Source organism: Alligator sinensis, unplaced genomic scaffold (assembly GCF_000455745.1).
Source record: "Alligator sinensis unplaced genomic scaffold, ASM45574v1 scaffold465_1, whole genome shotgun sequence".
Taxonomy (NCBI): Eukaryota; Metazoa; Chordata; order Crocodylia; family Alligatoridae; genus Alligator; species Alligator sinensis.
In genome coordinates this window covers 368,862-388,667 of record NW_005841979.1, presented here as the reverse complement: position 1 = coordinate 388,667, position 19,806 = coordinate 368,862, and the positions used below count along the sequence as shown (strand labels likewise).

The window sequence follows — 19,806 nt, the reverse complement described above, 5'->3', positions numbered from 1 at the left end:
TGGCCCCCTCCCAGGGCCAGGGCTGGCCGCCAGCCGAGAGACTACAAATAGCTGTGCCAGGCTCCGGTATCAGCTCTCTAGTGACGCGCGCCTCAGAGCAAATGCGGGGGCCTGAAACAGTGCATCTCCAGTCTCTCCCCTGCTCCCAGCACAGAGCTGATGACTGGGCTCCGAAGCCCGGCACAGCTGTTTGTAGCCAGCTCCATGCTGGTGGCGACTGTGTGCGCACCTCGGAGCAGACAGGGGGGATAGGGCCTGGCTCTGAGGCAGTGCAGCCCTCTTTCTGTCCACTTCGAGGCATGCGTGCAGTTGCTGCCAGCATGGAGCTGATGACTGGGCTCCCGAGAGCGGCCACGCTGTTTGCAGCCTGCCTGCTGCTTACTGCAGCTGCCCAGGGCCCAGGCTGGCTACAAATAGCTGCACTGGGCTCCAGAGCCCAGTCATCAGCTCTATACTGGGAGCAGGTAAGAGACTGGGGCTGTGCTGCCTCAGGCCCCTTCCCCACTGCCTGCTCTGAGATGTGCATGCATGTACCGGCACAGAGCTGATGCCGGAGCCTGGCACAGCTGTTTGCAGCCTCCCGTCTGCAACTGCCCAGAGCTTATTTGGTTGGTTCCAGTCCCAGAGCCTCTGGCCTCACAGCTGTAAGACTGGGGCAGGGGAATTGCTTCAAGGTTTTGAGCAGCTTGGGCACTCCGGAGATCCAGATCTGGCCCCTCCAGAGAACTGGGTAGTGCTGGGAGCTGGATCTGAGGTGATCTTGCCTCTGGGAAGGAACGAGCTTCACTCCTCCAGACCTGAGCTCTCAGAGATGCTGGGCCTCTGGCTGCTGCTCACAAGACCATGAAGCCTTGGTCTGTACCAGTCTCCTACTGGGACTCTAGACCACTGGCCCCAGCTCTGCCACTGCCATTCTGCACGGCCATGGACAAGTCCCCCGCTCCCCTGCGCCTCTGTGCATTGCAGCTTAGAGTGAGGGTGTGATTTGTTCCCTGGGGCCAGGGTGGGTAGGGGGGAAGGGGTCATGCCCCAGGAGCCCTTGAGGAGACTGGCTTACTGCCTCAGTCCCTTCAGGGTACAAGGACAAACTCCCCTAGCTCCAGCCCAGCTCTCCTCTCCCCTGCCGCACTGGCCTGACCCCAGAGCAGTGCCCTGGGCCCAGTGGGGTGTTATGCATAGCCAGTGCTGTCAGTCCAGAGCCAGTCTGATTTGCTTTCCTGGGGGAAAACCCTCCTTGATGCCCCCTTACACCCGCTGCCTTGGCACCAGGGTGGAGGGACTGTGGTGGGGATGCGCCATTGTGTGGTCTCCCAGCCTCTCTGGGGATAACGGTTTAGATGTCCTGAATGGTCCTGCCAGCTTAGGGCCTTAGCTGTGTGGAGTGGGTGGGTGGTTGGGCTGACGGGCAGGCTCCAGGGCGGGGCCTCGGCCAGCCGCACAGCAGCCCAGGGCTGGCTCCCCAAGGAAGCACAAGGCTCTGGCAGGCCCAGGGCATTGTTGGGTCAGACTTTGTCCGGTGCCCCACTAGCCCAGCTCCGTGCGCCCACGCATCTGGTTCTGTGCATCTGTGCGCGCACACGTGTCTGGTTCTGGATGTGTGTACACATGTTTCTGTTCTGGGTGTGTTCTGGTTCTCTGTGTTTGTGCGCGTCTGGTTCTCTCTCTCTCTCTTTTTCCACTTTCTCTTATTTTTCTTTTTTCTCTCTCTCTCTCTCTCTCCCTGCAACATGCTTAACGAAAAAGGAACACACAACAAAAGGCAACATTTATGATTATTAAATATATTAATATGCAATGCATCCTGCAATGTACCTCCCCCCACCCTCCTCCGGCCCTCATTTTGTTTTTCTGGCATGCCAGCACTCCGGCGCATTACAAGGTAGACAGTGTGGTTTTTTCGGCTCTCCAGCCAAAAAACTTTGCCTACCCCGGACCTAGTGGTTCTCAACCATTTCAGGGTCATGTCCTCCACCACGTTTTTGCATGTGGCAGCACTCCTGGGTGAGAACCACTGCTGGTGCTTCCTCATATTGAATTCAGTGCTTCTCAACCAGATATTGCCACCTCCAAGAAAACCATATGCCTTATGCACAGCCAACCAGGAAGGGCTGTAGCATATGTGTGTGGTACTGTTGCATTAGGGTTCTGATCATCCTAAAGCAAAGAGGAGCTGCCTCAGCTGTGTATCCCTTTCTTTGTCCATCCCCTTAGCTCTCCCCAAGCTCCTCCTAGAAACAGAAACGCATGGGTAGCATGTCCCACATGCCTCTGATTCTGGGAGGAATGTGAAGGTTTTGGGGATGTGGACTGGGAAGAGCTACAGCATCAGTCAACTCCTGCCTGCTTAAGAATTAATCAGAGTGCTAAGGGAGGAGGAATGCCCAGGGTACTTTTACTTGGTGGCTGTCCCCACAGCAGCCTTACTTGCCTCATGGTGTCCCTGAGGGGGATGTTAGTACACCCCAGTTGAGAACCAGTGACATGGCCCAAGAGAAGGCCTGTACACAGATCTCTTCTACCTGGATCTGACTGATACTAATGCCAGAAAGGTGATTCCCACTGGTCAGAACAGATAACTGCAGGATCCTCTTATGCTGAAAAAGGTATCGCAAACCCTCTACCCATTGCCTTGCTTCCCAAAGTGGCAAGTAGTAAATGACATAGATAAGAGTATGTATATGGGCCACGTATAAAAAGGTCCCTGTCATATCCTCAATAGCATCAATAATCATTGGTTCAGGTATTTCAGAATGTTCTATCTAATATCTCCCTATGGACCTGTCCTCCATGTTTGTGTTTATTCCCATTTTGAAACACTAGGTAATACGATATGCCCCTAAAACCTCCTGTGACAATGAGTTTCATAAGTTAACTACAAGGTATGCAAAAAACTTAATTCAAATAATCATCTACTAAAACTCTTTACAAGCGCTTCATAAGAAAATATGGCTTTAACGCCTGGTCAAACCTGATCAAAAGATCTACTGGATATTCACTAGACAGGAGGCTAAATTTACATCAGCAGGTACAAGACTGAGCATGTCTCTACTATAGTGCATGGAGACAGGTTGAAACGGGGTAAGCAACCCCCGACATGGGTGCCAAAGTATGGCACACTTTGGAGTGGATGCCACAACAAGGATCAGGCCCCTTACTGCTCCTCTGCCATCTGGCCCTGGTATGTCAACATCTTACAAGTCAAGGTTGCAGGTGTTTTTGGCACGTTGCCCAAAAACACTGCTGACCCCTGGGTTAAATGATTAATTGTTAAACTGATAAGTACAGTGATAACTGGTTAGCTTACTGGTTATCCTTTACCTCCGGGTAGGAGCCGTCTGGCATGGAAGTGGGGAAAGGAAGCCGTAAGATGCCCCAGCAAGAATCAGAAGGCAGAGGGCAGGCAGGAGGGAAGGAGGGAGGAAGAGAGAAAAGCGAGGAGGAGAGGAGGGAGTGAGAGGAGGGGTGAGTGTGATCAGTACCCATAGCTTAAGAAGAAAACAATGAGTAGCCTAAGGACTCAACGGGGATCCTGGTTTTCCCCTATTTAAAACAATTTAAGAAATTGCAAATTCTCTGATAAAGAACAGATGGCAGGTGAAGGCCATGGTGCCCCTCTGCAGGTCACACATGCCATCCAGCTAGGGGGCAGGGAGAGCTCGCACGTAACAGCCGCCGCCACCACCACTGCACTGCTGCTGCCACACCTCATGCCGCTGCCCAGCAGCAGGAAAACTGCATGGGATGAGGCAGTATGGTAGCGGCCACCACATGCAAGCCCCCACTCCTGGGCAGGCGGGCGTGTGCAGCTCACAGAGGGGCACTGCTGCCCTTGCCCCACCAGCTCTGTTCTGAGCAAGCAGTGCACCACTGCACCGTATCTCTGCTCTCACACAGTGGCTGCTAGCACCACTGCACCACCACCCCTGCGCCGCTTGCCCAGAGCAGGGGTAAGGGCAGCAATGCCTCTCTGAGAGTCTCACATCCAACTGGCTAAGGAAAAGGGGGGGCTCGCACACAGTCACCACCACACCCTGCGCAGCTTTTCTACCGCCGCCGCACCTCGCACCACTTGCCTGGGGGGGGAGGGGGAGCTCACATGCAGTGGCAGCTGCCACCACTGCACCACCGCCGCTGCCGCACCTCGCACCACTTACCTGCAGCTGGTGGTGAAAAACCCACCCAGTTAAGCCTAATGACTCTTTCGGCAGTTAGCCCACATTGAGCTCTATACTGCCACTGCTCTACTGCTAGCAACATATCTAGTTTAGAACTCCATTTAAATTCTAATCCAGTGATTCTCTAGGGGACCACCAGATCCTTTGAAGGATGCTGCGAAGTATGAGGAGATAAGCACGGTGCAAGGAAACATACAAATAAGCTAAATAAATAACTGCAATCTCAGACTTGCCCCCACCTGATTGATCCCCCACTCCCTCTGCAAGGAGGTAAGCGCTGTATGATATAAATTAGTTGTTGAAATTGGACGCCACTCAGTTCACAAAAGTTACTGAGAGGTGCCTCAAATCCAGAGAAGGGTACCTTAAGTCCAACAAGTTCGAGAACCACTGTTCTGATTACTGTAGCACAGACATACTAGGTGAGCTTTGGTGAAAGTTTGAATGAGGGGTGTCCAACACATGTCCAGAGCCCCATCCTCTGGTCCATAGTGCTGCTCCTGGGTCTGATCAAACTCACACAGAGCACAACGTGCACCTCTGCAGGGTCCACCCCTATGGCTTTTACTTAGTTCAGGCAAGGAGGAGGAGGATGACAATGACAATGACGACTACTATAACAAGTGCTGAGTCAGTCCAACCCTCCCACATCAGGTTGCTTCTCTTCCCAGACGACCTTAGTGGTCGTCCACCTACAGTGCTGGACTCTTTCCGATCTGTCCACCTCCTTCTTGAAACATGAAGCCAGTGTTGGACACAGTATTCCAGATGAGGCCTCACCAATGCTGAATGAAGTGGAAGAATCACTTCCCCTGATTTGCAAGCGACACTCCTATTAGTACAATGTATTAAGCGGTATAATAAACTGTAAATTCTCTCAGCATATGAATCTGACTTCATTTCAGATTGAGTTCACAGTACATCAGATTGCTACATCAGGTTTATGCATTCTGTGCCACTGATAATCGGTAACACTTCAGATCAGGAATGTCTTAGTGGAGAAGCCCCATCATTAACAGCTCTCCTGGCAATTCACCATGATGCTTTGACTGCCTTCAGGACCTGATCCAATTAATATCACTTGTTTAGCTGTTTCTGCATGCGTCTCCCTATCTGGTTAATTCTATTACAGGAGTATCTGAATTTCTTTTAATATAAATTCTAATAGTTAGCTTCTTGTATTTGGTTGATTTCTGTTACATCAGCAGAAACTATTTCTAAATCCCTTTTTTAAAAGTGCTAATATTTAATGCATTTCTCTTTGCTTTGTTTACAAATAGAGCCTATATCAATTTATCTTTCTGTGAAAATAACTTACCTAAATAAAATGTTTATACTGCATTTCCTTTGTGTATGATAAATCCATTAGTCAGATAAAGTACTCACTTTTGCATGTTATTCTCTTCTACGTGTCAAAGTACTAATACTATGAACATTTATGCACAAGTAATTTCTAACCTGAGTAATTCCTGTGAGTTCACTTGCGCATGTAAAATTAAGCATGTATGTGCATGCTAGAGTGGGGTTCAAACAGCTTTTTCTATCAAGCAAAATGGAAAGTTCCAGTTAGTGAGAGAGAAGAAATTTTGAAAGAAAAATCTTCCCAAAGGCTTATGTTTAAACTGCTCAAGGTTACAGTTTAAACATGATCTCCATGCATACGAAACTGAAGTGTTTTTAACTGACAACTGGTTTTGCCAATGGAAAAAAATGTGACAGTGATGTGGGATTGGGGAACGCTGTCAGTACACACAAAAAAGTCCGTCTCTCACATGACATTGGCTATGGAAGACTGAAAATACCATGCTTGCAAGCCATTTTTAATTAAATTTCAAACAGGACCAAACTAGTTACCATGGTTGCATTTCCACAGTCAAATATATAGGAAAGGTGCGAGTCAGAAAAAGAAATGCATCAATTTAAGTAAGGCATTTTATTTTATAACTGACAGTACGTCAGATAAGACAGATATACTTAAACTAAAATACGCCTCCCCCTATTATAAAGTACAGAAATTAGAACGTAACATGTTTTACACTACCTTAAATGGAGTTTCCCTCTTTGCTTTTGTTTTCAAAAGTTCAAAAAAAGAATACTGCTTCTCAAACACAGTAAAGTATTTTCTCTCAATGGCCCATAGATGGCAATGTGGTAACTCAACTCAACAGTATCAGCTATTCCCTTACAAGTCATAGCAAACTTAACTGTGGGCAGGCTAACAAATTTTAAATTGTAAATACAGAAGATAAGTTTGTAAACTACTAGCTAAATGCTTTAAACTCAGGTCCTCAAGAAGTTTCACACAATAATTCTAAGGCAAATAAAGATTATACTGTCCTGCATACATTTTATAAAAATTCAATATAAATACTGAATCAAATCATTGTTTCAGAATTCTCCATCTATATGAAGACAGTGTATATACAAAACATAAGCTCTGTAGGTACACCATGCATGAATATGAACCCACATTTACCCTATTTTGTAAATGCTTATAACTAGAAGCTGCAGTTTGCATTTATGTGCACACTTAAAATTCAGTCTAACAATGCAACTGATACTCTTATAATGATGTATATCTTATAATGATGTATATCAAGGGTTATATACTGTTTTCAACAGACACCTCTGTTATGCACCGCAAAACTAACTTAGTTATTTGTTGTGTTCTGCTGACCACTTCACCTGGCTTCTGTCTGCATTCTCACCTGCCCAGGATTTCTCTACTATTCCTAACTAGTTTTGAACAATTCGCTGCAATTAGAGAAGTATTCTTCTCTCAAAACAAAACATGGAACTTTCTTCACACACATTTAGTCCTTCGCAAGGCCCGGGAAAAGGAAAAATTTAGCCCTGGTCAGTGACAGTTTATCTGAAAAAAATTCCTACCTTTCAAGTTGGTTATCTTGTAACCATACAGATGAAAAGATGACAGACTATACCGATTTTCACGATATAACCCAGCATTTAATTCTGGCCCTATGACAACCCAAGATACTATACATCAAAGTCATAATATGTTTTAGATCCAAGGAAGGTATTTTAAAGGTTTTATGGCATAATTACCAGTATCTTTAAGGTACCATGTCATAGACAGAGATAAAATACAAAAATAAATCCCAAGTTTTAAAATATTCATAAAATAGTTTTAACCCAACATGGCACATGAAAAACACACAGATGTCTAGTTCTGACATATTTTTATTACTATTTTTATACTGAAGTTGCCTGCCTTCTAACACAGGGTTTAGCAACCTACGGCCTAAGGACCAGACCAAGGCCGCAAAGAGATCTGATCCAGCACAGGGGATCTGTCTTGTGACTTGTGCCATACCACCCATCACCTCCTTGGCCCTCTTCCCCCACTGCAAAGTATACTGCTCCTCAGCATCTGTGCTTGTCCTTGCTGCAGAGGAATCAGGTGTCTAGAAGCTAGCTGCTCAGAGCAGGGTAGGGGAAGCAGAGACATGCAGCCCCATAGCAACAGCTGGGTCACAAGCTCCAGCACATGCTGGCAAAAAGTTGCTCAACCCTGCTTCAGTGGAATGAGCTCTAACCACTAACAAGTCCACCATCGTGATCATATAGTACTTCTGCTTTTGTCCACGCACTTCAAAAAGCAAAAGACCTTGGGAAGAGACAGTGTGGTACAAACTAAAATTAAGAAGAAAATGAAGGTATAAAGTCAGCTAAGTGATGTGCCCCAAAATAGAAAGGGAGTTAAAAATCGTATTTTGGGTCCCTTCTATACATTACAGGTATTGGGCAATTAACCAGTAAATTGCACGATTATCTTGAGACCAGCCACACATGCAAAGTAGCTATAACACAATAAAAAGCTCCAACCAGCTATAAAGTTAGACCTGGAAAATATGTGCTAACTTTATAGCTGGTTGCTACGGAGCTTTAATTTGCACGTGTAGCAGGGTTTGCCCTGTGGCCAGGAGCCCTGTCAGCTGACAGAGCTCCCAGCTGTAAGGGTACACTGTGCCCGGCGTAAAACCTCTGAGCCCTAGGGATCATGGCTGCTGTGATCTCCAAGGCTCAGGGGTGTGTGAAACACCCCACCCAGATGTGGTTCTCAGTCCTAGTTGTGCAGCTGGCACAGAGTCCCCTTAACTGACAGGGCTCTTAGCCCCAGCTGTGCCCTACTGTGCCTTGGCCCTGACTGCATCAGTTGTGGGGACTTTTGGTCCTGACTGTATGCAAGGTGCAGCTGGGACTAGGAGCCCAATCAGCTGTGGGACTCTCAATCCCAGCTGCATGGGGTCCCCACAGCCAGGAGGCCTCTCAGCAAAAGGGACTTCCATCCATGGGAGCTGCTTCTTTCCAGTGCAGGGGGAGCCCAGGATTGGGCTCCCTCTACATTGGCAATAAGGGACAATTGGATTCATAGATGCTAGGGTCGGAAGGGACCTCAATAAATCATCGAGTCCGACCCCCTGCATAGGCAGAAAAAAGAGTGCTGGGTTCAGATGACCCCAGCTAGATGCCTATCTAACCTCCTCTTGAAGACCCCCAGGGTAGGGGAGAGCACCACCTCCCTTGGGAGCCCGTTCCAGACTTTGGCCACTCGAACTGTGAAGAAGTTCTTCCTAATGTCCAGTCTAAATCTGCTCTCTGCTAGCTTGTGGCCATTATTTTTTGTAACCCCCAGGGGCGCCTTGGTGAATAAAACCTCACCAATTCCCTTCTGTGCCCCCATGATGAACTTATAGGCAGCCACAAGGTCGCCTCTCAACCTTCTCTTGCAGAGGCTGAAAAGGTCCAGGTTCTCTAGTCTCGCCTCATAGGGTTTGGCCTGCAAGCCCTTAACCATAGGAGTAGCCCTTCTCTGGACCCTCTCCAGGTTATCCGCATCCCTCTTGAAGTGCGGCGCCCAAAACTGTACGCAGTATTCCAACTGTGGTCTGACCAGTGCCCGATAGAGGGGAAGTATCACCTCCTTGGATCTGTTCGTCATGCATCTGCTGATGCACGATAAAGTGCCATTAGCTTTTCTGATGGCTTCGTCACACTGCCGACTCATGTTCATCTTGGAGTCCACTAGGACTCCAAGATCCCTTTCCGCTTCCGTTCCACCAAACAGGTCATTTCCTAGGCAGTAGGTATGCTGGACATTTTTCCTCCCTAGGTGCAGCACTTTGCATTTCTCCTTGTTGAATTGCATTCTGTTGTTTTCTACCCATATGTCCAACCTGTCCAGGTCTGCTTGTAGTTGTTCCCTGCCCTCCAGCGAATCTAACATGCAGTCCTGTAATTGCCCCTCTGACATGAGTGTGTGGCATGGCAGGAGGTGCAATTATGCAGATCATACATTAGATCCAATTGTGCCTTTACTTTCAAGTGTAGAGAAGACCTTTGAGTACCACAGGAAAAATTAATCTGGAAACAACAGCTTCAGAGTTCTTAAAACAGAGAAGACGACCATACTCAACAGCAAAGGTGCTCTGCCTCCAGCCAAGGAGGTGCAAAGGTACTGAAGAATAGTAAATGCACACTGTCTTTTATGTCCTCAGAGAACAAGTCATTGCAGAGGTGGACTGTACACAGTTACTGTTAAAGCATCCTTTGATCTTTAAGATGTGGGGCACATGTGCACTCAGAATGAAAAATTATACATGCAATCAAAGAAATTACCTTTCTTTGAAGTGTATAAAACTACAAAACTGCACTAGGTTTCAAGGTTAAAAAAGTGAAAATAAATCTTACAGAAGAAAATTTAAGTTGGGCTCGTGTACGTGCCTCTCATACAACAAACAGTATCAGAAGTAACAGTCATTACTTCGAAAGGAAGAAAAAAAATGAAATTTCACTCATGCCCCAGTCCTCACAATTATCATCCTCCAAACTTTGAGGCCTCCACAATCAGAATCCTGAGGAGAGGGGCACTCACCAGCCAGATCATACATTTCAACATAAGCCCTTATATTCATTATGCTCCGGAATATATTCACATCATAACTACAACAGCGTACCAGGTAATTTGGTTTTGTCATGTGTACAGATTTTGTACAGAAGAAATATTCAGGAAAGAAACAGCTTAATACCACTAACAAGCAAAGTCAGAGAATGCAAGTCTGTACATAAAATGAACCTGAAGAAAAGAAGAATTGTTTACATTCTTTTCATATTTATGACTAATGATCCTTATAATAATAGGATTTGCATTGCATAGCAAAAAAAGTTAAAACCAACCTGACAAGTCTCATCTGCAAAGATAGCACTGGTCAGATATTTGGATTTTTATGTCTGAAAGCTCCAAAAAGTGTGCTTTAAAAGAAACTCACTCAAAAATTCAGATTCTTATTCCAGTTCTGAGCCTATCATGTCATATAAAAAAACTGAAATATTACCACCATCCCACAATTTACCTTCATAAATGTTAGTATTTCTGCAGAATCTCGTTTTGTACAAAAAGTACACTATGGCTTGATCAAACTGCTCAGCAAAACTTTTTATATGCTTACGAGATTTGGACTCAAAAAGACAAGGCTGTGGAAAGGGTGCTGCTGAAGAGTTGCAGGTCAGCCTTTCCATGACACGTACAAAATACAGGTTGGAGGCTTGCACAAGTAGGAAACAAGGAAGGTAAGCCAATTTAGTTGTCTGTATTAGAGGCCCAAGGCAGGATCAAGGCCTTGAATTGATATATGCACGAAGTCTGGATACAAGGGAGGGCAGCGGGTATGTGGAATGGAAAGCCAGAGGGAGAACTGAAAGAAAAATGGGACCACATACTATTCCTTGGCCCAACCCTCTTCCTCAATTATTTCTTCTGGCCAATTCTGGCCTCACCTGCTCTGAGTCAGCCCAAAGTAGCTGGAGTTTAAAGCAGTATGCTGACTATAATCTGAACACAAGAGGGAGCAGGTGTGCTCTCTGGTCCAGCTAGGAAGAAGAAAGATCCCCATTCTCTTCTATTGTTGTCTGACTAACAAAAGCCAGAATCCCAAAGGATGTTCTCTGTTATTTAAGAAGATATTTTTCTGCTGTGATGCTGATGGTAGAACAGGTCACACGACATCTTCCCAGCCTGCATGCATGTCACTGATGCAACCAGATCAACCACAAAATCTGCAGTCTCTTTAGTCTGTGCTTAGCACTTCCTGCTCTCTGCAACCAGCTCAACTCTCAGGCATCCTTCCAGACACACCAGACTGATGGGGGGGAAGGAGACAGGGGACGGGGGACGGACGACGATGACGGACGGTCAGAACAAGTTAAGAATAGGGACCCAAGAGGAGTCATCAAACAGCAGTCAAAGTCATGTTACAACACCAGAATGGTTAAATGTGTCAGATAAAGTGAATACAGGAGTGTAGCTGAAGTTGTAATGCTTCAGAGTTAATCCCAATTGTGATAAAGGAGCAGTTCACACACACAAGGTGTTAGACCCAACTATCAGAAGTGTGCACACATCAGGATTGCTTATGCAATCTCTTAATTACCAATCTGGATACTTAATATGCAGTCATGACTTGATATTTATAAAAATACTCAGGCACATATTTGTTTGTTTGTTTTTTAAATCAGGCCATTCAGTATTGTGATTTAGTAAAACCTAATGTATGGGTCATACCCAGACTTTTGCTGCTTGGAGGATTAAGAACTTCACAGTATTTTATAAATATATACACTTTGAAGAAGCTGATAAGGGACCGAGATGGCAGTCACGACAGATGCAAGATACTAAACTCACACGTTTTATGTAGAAAAAACTTCCAAAAGCAAAACTAGAGCTGAGCGTTCTAGAGTCACGTTTCTTGTGATTGTACAAGAAATTAGTAAACAAATTCAGTCTGATAAATAAGCTAAAATTTACTGTGTGCTGTGTCTTTTACTATACCAGTGTTCTTCTGTTGCTAGTATCCATCACTCAGAGCTGGACTTAAATATCAGCACAAAACCTTGTCCCACTGCATATGGACCAGAGATGGGTTGATTTATAAAGTTAGCCCTAGAGAGTTATAGCAATGACAAGAAATTTACGCTAGAACAACAGTGGCCTATGATACCATGCCACAGCTCCCTGCCACATTTTCAGACCCCATGGTAGCCCCAGGCCCTGTGCACAAGACTTGGTGCCCAATCCCAGTGTGCAGGGCCGGAAGAGGGCAGCACTGGGTTCCAGGGCCCAATCCTGCTGCGGCAGACAGGAAAGAATGGTGCAGGGTCCCTGAGACTCTAGACCAGTGCGCTTGGGGCAGTGCCAGGTCCCTAGGACCCAATCCCAGCACACAGGGCAGGTAAGGGGGTTAGACAGGGCCCAATCCAGCCCTACACCACTCATCTTGACCCAAGGGGTCAAAAAGGTTGAGCACCACTGCTCTAGAACTACTAAAAACAATAATACATGCATTATGTCTCCTTACATAGTTAGAAGGGAAAGGAACAACAGAAGCTAATGAAACTGGGGAGATTCTCCTCCAACAGGAATGCAAATTTAGAGAAAAAAAGAGTGCAGCATTAATAGTACCTATTCAAGGGGCATCCTAGCTCTCTCACTGGTGCAAACAACTAGGAAGTATCTACGATGGGGACCATGACATAGCAAGCTTGACTGCTCTTATCAAGATGCTGTATACTCCAGAAATTATCATCTATGCTACCCCTTGAGACTTATTTTTCCACTGTCCTTCCAAAGAGCTCAGGGTAGTAATATCCAATGGATTTCAGGATTACTCTCTATTTTTTCATCCACCACCTTTGAAAACTTTCAAATACGGTCAGCTGGAAAATACTCAAATATTATCAGGTCTAAATTTTGAAGAACAAAGATTTAGTAGCGTAATGCTTTAACTTGTTTTACATTAAATAACAAGCACAATCTATCTTGGAACATCGAAGAACAAGCATTTGGGTTTTAAAAATGAGCTAAGGAGGCAAGTTAAGACCTAATGGCCTCTCTCAAAGCTTTCAAAACTGCAGAAATTAATTTACTCAATATTTTTAGATAGCCTTGACCTTGAAAGGATGACATTCTATCTGATGCTCTTTATGAGGAGTTCAGAGAACGTGATCTAAAATCCATGGACTCCAGCTAATAAAGTAGATGTTTTTGCAGCATGTTGATATTTTACTCTTTGACAGTACTAAACTTAAATCATGCTGATGTTATTAAAGAGAACAGACTAACCAAATCTTGCCCACACATGGATCTCAAGGAAAGCAAAAGGTTGCTGGTCGCACTAAAACCCCCAGGACTGGAATTCAGGCCTTTTCACAGCGTTGTAAATTTAGTTCATCCCAGGTCATTTGGTACTTCCTGTGACTTTCCATACAATGACAGCTTTTTCGATAAAGTTCCCTGGTCCCTTTCTTTATAGCCAAAAATTTCAGGCAGGATAGGTTATGTGCAATCTGATATCTGCTGCCTATTCCCCAGACTCTAGATTGCACTAATTGCTTTATCTAAGCAGTTTTGGTTCTTGTGCCATTTTTATACTAAGCAGTTTCTCCATTCATCTTTACAACTTCTCCAGTGAATAAGTCTTTCGCATATGATACCAGTCAATTCTTTACACTGACTTTATAACCATACTTGTTCATAGCTTTGATTAGGAAAGATTTAAAAAGCTGCTTACAGTCATACTTGTTTATAGCCTAAACCAACACAATATACTCTGTGGCTTGATTAAACTGATCAGGGCTTACGTAACTCTTAGAAGTCTGTTAAGACCAGTTCAGTGATCCATGAAATACAAATGATGAACTGATTTACAAACCCCACCTTGCCTCAGGAACCCCAAAAACACATGTAGTGCCAGACAAAGAAATGAAGTACTTCTATGGATTCCAGTAATACAGTGGTGCCTTACAGAAACAGAAGTTAAATGCAGTTGGTCAGAGCTTTCCCTGTTCCTCATCGAATGCAGACAAAGCTATTTGGAGGCAAAGAGGTCTAGCAGTTCCTTCTAGCTTTGTGGAGCTAGACCCAGTCTCATAGAATTACGAGGGCATCATATAAATCCATATTCTAAAAAAAATAAAAACAAAAAAACAAAAAAAAAAAACACACAAAAAAAACAAAAAACCTCTCCAACCAGCCAGAGGACCTGCTAATATGTTTTCATTAAAACAGTTGAAAGTGGGCTCTGTATGGCAACTTGGTATTTCATTTTTAAAAATTTTAAACTGCACTTTAGGAGTCCATAAACAATGGCTACATGGCAGGGGTGCATAGGAGGGTTAATAAATTTGCATACTTTTCTGCCCCATGAAGAGGAGTACTCTGGAAAGTTCTGAATTCAAGATACAAATATTGTAAATTAAAATATTGTGCATGATTGCAGTACAGTCTGAATTTGGTAGTGACCGCAAAATGGTTACACCTTTAGTTTTCAGCCAAGCAGAAAACTACACTGTTCCTCCACAAATGGAGGCAGCAGCCATTCTAGCATCCCCATGCCTTCATTCCAGCATAGCCTCCTCGCTCAATACACACACCCCAAATTTGGATTGCAAGAAAATACAGTATTACAGTCAATTAGCACAGGAACTCGGATCCCTCAGAGAACAACTTTGGAGAATACCATGCAAGAAAATCCCAATAACCTAAAGTTGGTGTCTCTTTATGTGCTAGCCACAGGAAGCAAATTCTGGTTAACATATAGTCCAGGGGTGGGCAAAATACAGGCTGCATCTGGCCCAGCAGACAATTTCTTTTGACCCACAGGTGCCCACCAATTAATTGCATCCCGCCTAGCCCTTCCACCTGGCTGTGCCTCCTTGCCACCACATGCAGCTCTAACCAGAGCAGTATACTGCTGGGTGGCAGAGCCTGTGTAGGCCATGAGCACCCCAAGGCCCTGCTGCCGCCGGCAGTGGAAGCCGTGCACCATGGGGGGGGAGGGAGTATATGAGGGGATCCCCATACCCTCCCACCTAACATACCCCACACACAGCTCCCACAACCTGCCACACACACACACACACCCTGCAACATATCCTATATCGCCCACAAACTGCCCCAACACCCCCCCAGGCTCCATCATACACACACCCCCAGCCACACATCACACACACAATATACAAGAGTCAGACTTTATTTTTGAGCTATTATATACTCATCTCTGTATACAAACACAAATCATGACAAAAATATTTTTTGTAATAAAATTAGAATGTTATAATAGGTGTTTGACTTTTAGGATGATTTGATTTTTTTTCTGGTTCTAAGATAGCAGCTCCCGCCGCCCCCCTCCCAAAAGGAATACTTCCAGGAGCCAAGGGAAGGACTTCTGGTGTCAAAGGTCAAGGGGTGGGACATCCAGTCCCAAGATGACGACCGGGGGCGGGGCACCTGTCAAGGGGTGCGGCTACCTTGTGGCCCTGGACAGCTCACCAAAACTCATCAAGCAGCCCTCCAGCTGAAATAATTGCCCACCCTGATGTAGTCATTTCCCCTTCCTTTTGAACAGAAAATGGCTGTATGTGGTTTAGACAAGAGGCTCCAATTATTTAACTCAGAGAACCTGGAACCCTGGATAGTTTATCTTGATGTATTAAGAGTATTTAAATGAAAGTTTAAAGCTAAAAAGGTGACTAACCTCCCTAAACTGACATGTACTTTTCACTATGGATAACCGTACATTCCAAGGGAAGAAAACAGTTTGAAATAAACAGGGTACATTTCAAGCTCCATTTTGCATGCCGTCTCATTTATGTGTTGCACTGCATACTACAACATGTTAAGCTACACCATTCCTCTTGGGTGGCGGGGCACTGGCTTTCAAATACACTTGCTAGTAAACCCACTTGAGACCTGGGAGTATGACAAAACATAAGGTAAGAAGAGAAGAAAATAAGGTTTCTGAACTTGGTCTTAAAAGGGACAGATTTCTTAGAGAGAGACTGCCACAATGAAAAGCCTGAGAAGGAGTAAGAGAGGAGAAAGGCCTCCCTGACAGATAATGGCCAAAACACCAAACGGTTTGAAAAGTGGGGAGAAGACCAGAGGTAGAGGCCTGCATAATCTGTGGAAGAATAAGTAGATACACATCTCTCACATTCTTCTATGAGTTAAGTATGTGTGTTTAAGAAAATTCTTTCAAAGTCAGCATGCTCCTTTAATTGTCATGTGGCAGCAGCCTAGAGTGTCTGCACAAGTAAAATTCTTGAAGAACATGAACAGACTACTAATCATTGGTTTAAGGGCCAATAACAGCTGGACTACGAGACCTTACATCCCAAGGGGGAATGCCAAACAATCCATGCCCCTAGACTGTGACTGAAAGACCAGAGATAGAGACACCATCTAGATCAGTGGTTCTCAACCTTTAAATGACACACCCTTCACTAGACTCGAGGAAGCCCTTGGAAAATGCCAGCTTTTCATTGTCACTCGGGGTTTTTGTTTTTTGTTTGATTTTTGTTGACTACAGAAAAAAATAAAGCAGCCCTTCTGAATTCCGTGACCCTGATGAAGATGTTCCTTTACCTTCTGATTAAATAAAATTTTATGTGATTAGTTACTGTGTTTCCCTATTTAATCGATTTATATACAGTACACTTTAGAAAGCTTTGCATTGTACAGTGTATATCATTTATAGTTGATTAAATAGTTGATTTAAATATGGTGTTTATGGTCATTTCTATAAAAAGTTGGGGCATCAGGCCCTTGGTCAGGAACATAACCCCCTATTATAACATTATTTCTATGGGAAAAACAGATTCGACTTACATCATTTCAACCTACAGCGCCTTTTCCAGGAACATACCCTGCCGTAAGTGTGAGGACTGCCTGTACAAAGTTTTCCATAACCCTCTTTACAAACCATCAGAATGACTTCTACACACATTTAAACTCACAAAAATATATTTGTCTAATAGACAGTAGAAGCCTTCCACATTACCTTGTCTATTTACTTCATTTTGAAGCAGCTCTTCCATTGCCTCTTCTTCTGCAATATCCAATGGAGTATCTCCTTCACTATTTACAGCTCCTACGTGTGCTCCTTGACTAATTAAATACCTGTAAAGAGAAACAAAAATGCTGTTGGCTATATAAAACATATGGTGATCAAATTAGACAAGTCAGTGAAGTGGAACAATAGCCAAAGCTGTTGAAAAACATGGACCCCATACTGCAAACTACACATATATGCAGTTCACAGAATAAAACGGTTTACCCACAAAGCAAAACAACAAAACAAGACATACATGTATGAGTTATTTAACGATGAAATTCTTTTGTATAACTATTATTAGTTTACACAGGTACCTATCATCATTGTACAAAAAAAATAATGTGTATACAGATTTGTAAAAACTCCATCAGTAAATGGAAAGCTAACTTGATGAACATAGTGGCCCAATACTTAATTTCTATAGGATTTCAGCTCTCTTAAGGAAACTGACATTCCCGACACTTCAGGTTGCAAAGATAACTTCCAAATGTTTCAGACTCAGAAAGAAAGAAAATGGCAATGGCTTCTTATTTGCTTTCAATAGGGCCATGACATTTTCTATGAATAGAATCTAATTATGGGTGGGGGAAGAGGGATCATCTTAGATTCAGGTAAATACAATTTAACCTGTTTCTTGCTAGTGAAGCCCCTATCATCTTTTATACCTGCCCCTGTCTAGTAAGCTTAGACTTCTCTTTGTTTGGTCCAATATAATTTTCAGTCTGTATACAGAATTCTTTACAATTTAAACAAAATGTAGGCATGGATATCTAAAATCAGCAATCCAGATCCATTTGTATTTATTTCAGGTTTCTGGATAAGTCATATTAATGGGTTACAGCAAAAAAACCTAAGAAAAAACATAACCAGTTGAAACTTGATTAAGCTACTTATTTATTCAAACTAGCCTGTAAATTCTGGGGACCCAATAGCTCAATATACCTTTTGACTGATCTGTAGTGAATCTGGAGTAATACTGATATATTTGGTTACAGCCCTAGAGATTTCCATTTATAAAAAAATTCCTAGCTCTTTATGGATTCAGTATTTATAGCATTCAATGTTCAGAGCTCTGCGTAAGACCTCCTTCTACTAGGCATTATACACATCAGAAAGACAGACATTTGTCTGCTGGGACATCTTATAATTTATCACTGAGTCTTATATCTCTTTAATATAGGCTACACGCACACACAAGCCATCTATTTTATGACTGATACATGAAATTGTGCATGCTTTCAAGCACTGTCCCATTACTGCTGACATGTCAGCACTGCCAACCACCAAATTTCATCCGCTGCTAAGATGACTTCATTAAAACATTTCTAGCTTGATTATTTCCAGGTAGCATTGATTGATTCCAGATCCAGGGCTGGTTTTGCTCATGCTGACTTGATATCACAAGCTTAAAACTTAAAAAAAAAAAAAAAAAGGGAAAAAAAGATATAGTGTGAACAGGATCTATTATTAAACTGTTGGAGTTAGGTCAAGAAAGAAGGGGATGACAGTTTTTGAAATTCAACACACACTCATTTGTAGAGCTTTTATAACTCCAAGATCTGACATCATCTGCAACCGATTTTGAGCATTACCAACGCTGATAGAGACAAGCTGCATAATTCTGATTATGCCCTTCCAAATGTTACCTGGTTTAACATTGGAAAACGAAAAAAAAAATCTTCCCTAAAAAAAGAAAGAGAGGGACTTAGTAATTCTAACTAAATGTTTAGATACCAAGTGTACAGTATGCAGCAAGAACAGAATGCATAAACAGACATTTTTGTAACTAAAGTAAATTATAAAGTAAAATTCTCAGAGTTAAAGCTACCATACCTTTAATAAAGAACAAGCTACCACAAATCCAAATGTCTTAAAAATGGATTCCAAGTCAGTGTACATACACTTTTGGATTTTGTTAAAAATTATTCTAAATTTATCATGACATTTACATTCAAGCACTGTTCTCTACTTTCTGCTTGGTAGTCATCATACACTAAAATTCTCAAACAGACTTAAAAAAGAACTGAACTCTGCTCTGAACTGTGCCCTGCACCTGCAAGCAGTATCAGAATGGCAATCAAGACTGCTTGTTCCAAAAGTACATAGTCACTTCCTTGATTTATGGCAAACTGAATAGGAATTTAAAAAGTAGTATGGCTTCAAAGATGGGCATCTCCGGCACAAAGGTTGGCATGTATAGTTCTACACAGAATAGTCATTATAGTTCACTATTCTAAATTAAATTAGTAATGTTGATATAGATATATAGCCCTACATTCATTTAATCAGTTGTTAGGTTTCTCTACCACCACTGAGATATCTAAGCTAGTTATCTTCCTAATTACTCAAAGAACTGAGAGGGGAAATAATTATTCCAAGAGTATTTAGTATACTTATTAACCACCAACACTGACAGGACCATCTCACATTGATCTACACAAATCAATGTTACAATAAATTGTCAGAACATGACAAGTGTTCCCAATACTAACTAATATAGCTTAGTACACTTAGTATACCAACACCTATGGCATTTCCTAATGTTTGCAGCTCTAGGATCAGCCGAGTTAGTCATAGACAACCATCAGGCTCATCTACATCCCTATACTTGACCCATGGGAGTGATCATCCTGGACCATGAGGGACTGCAGATGATGACGATACTTAGGAAATACTCCACAGCACGATACTTCATACTTACATGCATGTTTTCCAAAAAT

General features: G+C 43.4%; 1 protein-coding gene across 6 annotated transcripts in view; it reads right to left on the bottom strand.

Annotated features, from left to right (window-relative positions):
* The window catches only part of PPP1R12A (protein phosphatase 1 regulatory subunit 12A), a 198,276-nt gene that overhangs the window by 95,083 nt on the left and 83,387 nt on the right, over positions 1-19,806 (bottom strand). For all 6 annotated transcript variants that reach the window (XM_025200923.1, XM_025200922.1, XM_006021108.3 and 3 more), the window contains exon 3: positions 17,033-17,151. In XM_025200923.1, the coding sequence (XP_025056708.1) occupies positions 17,033-17,151 (119 nt within the window). The remainder of the gene's footprint in view (positions 1-17,032; positions 17,152-19,806) is intronic.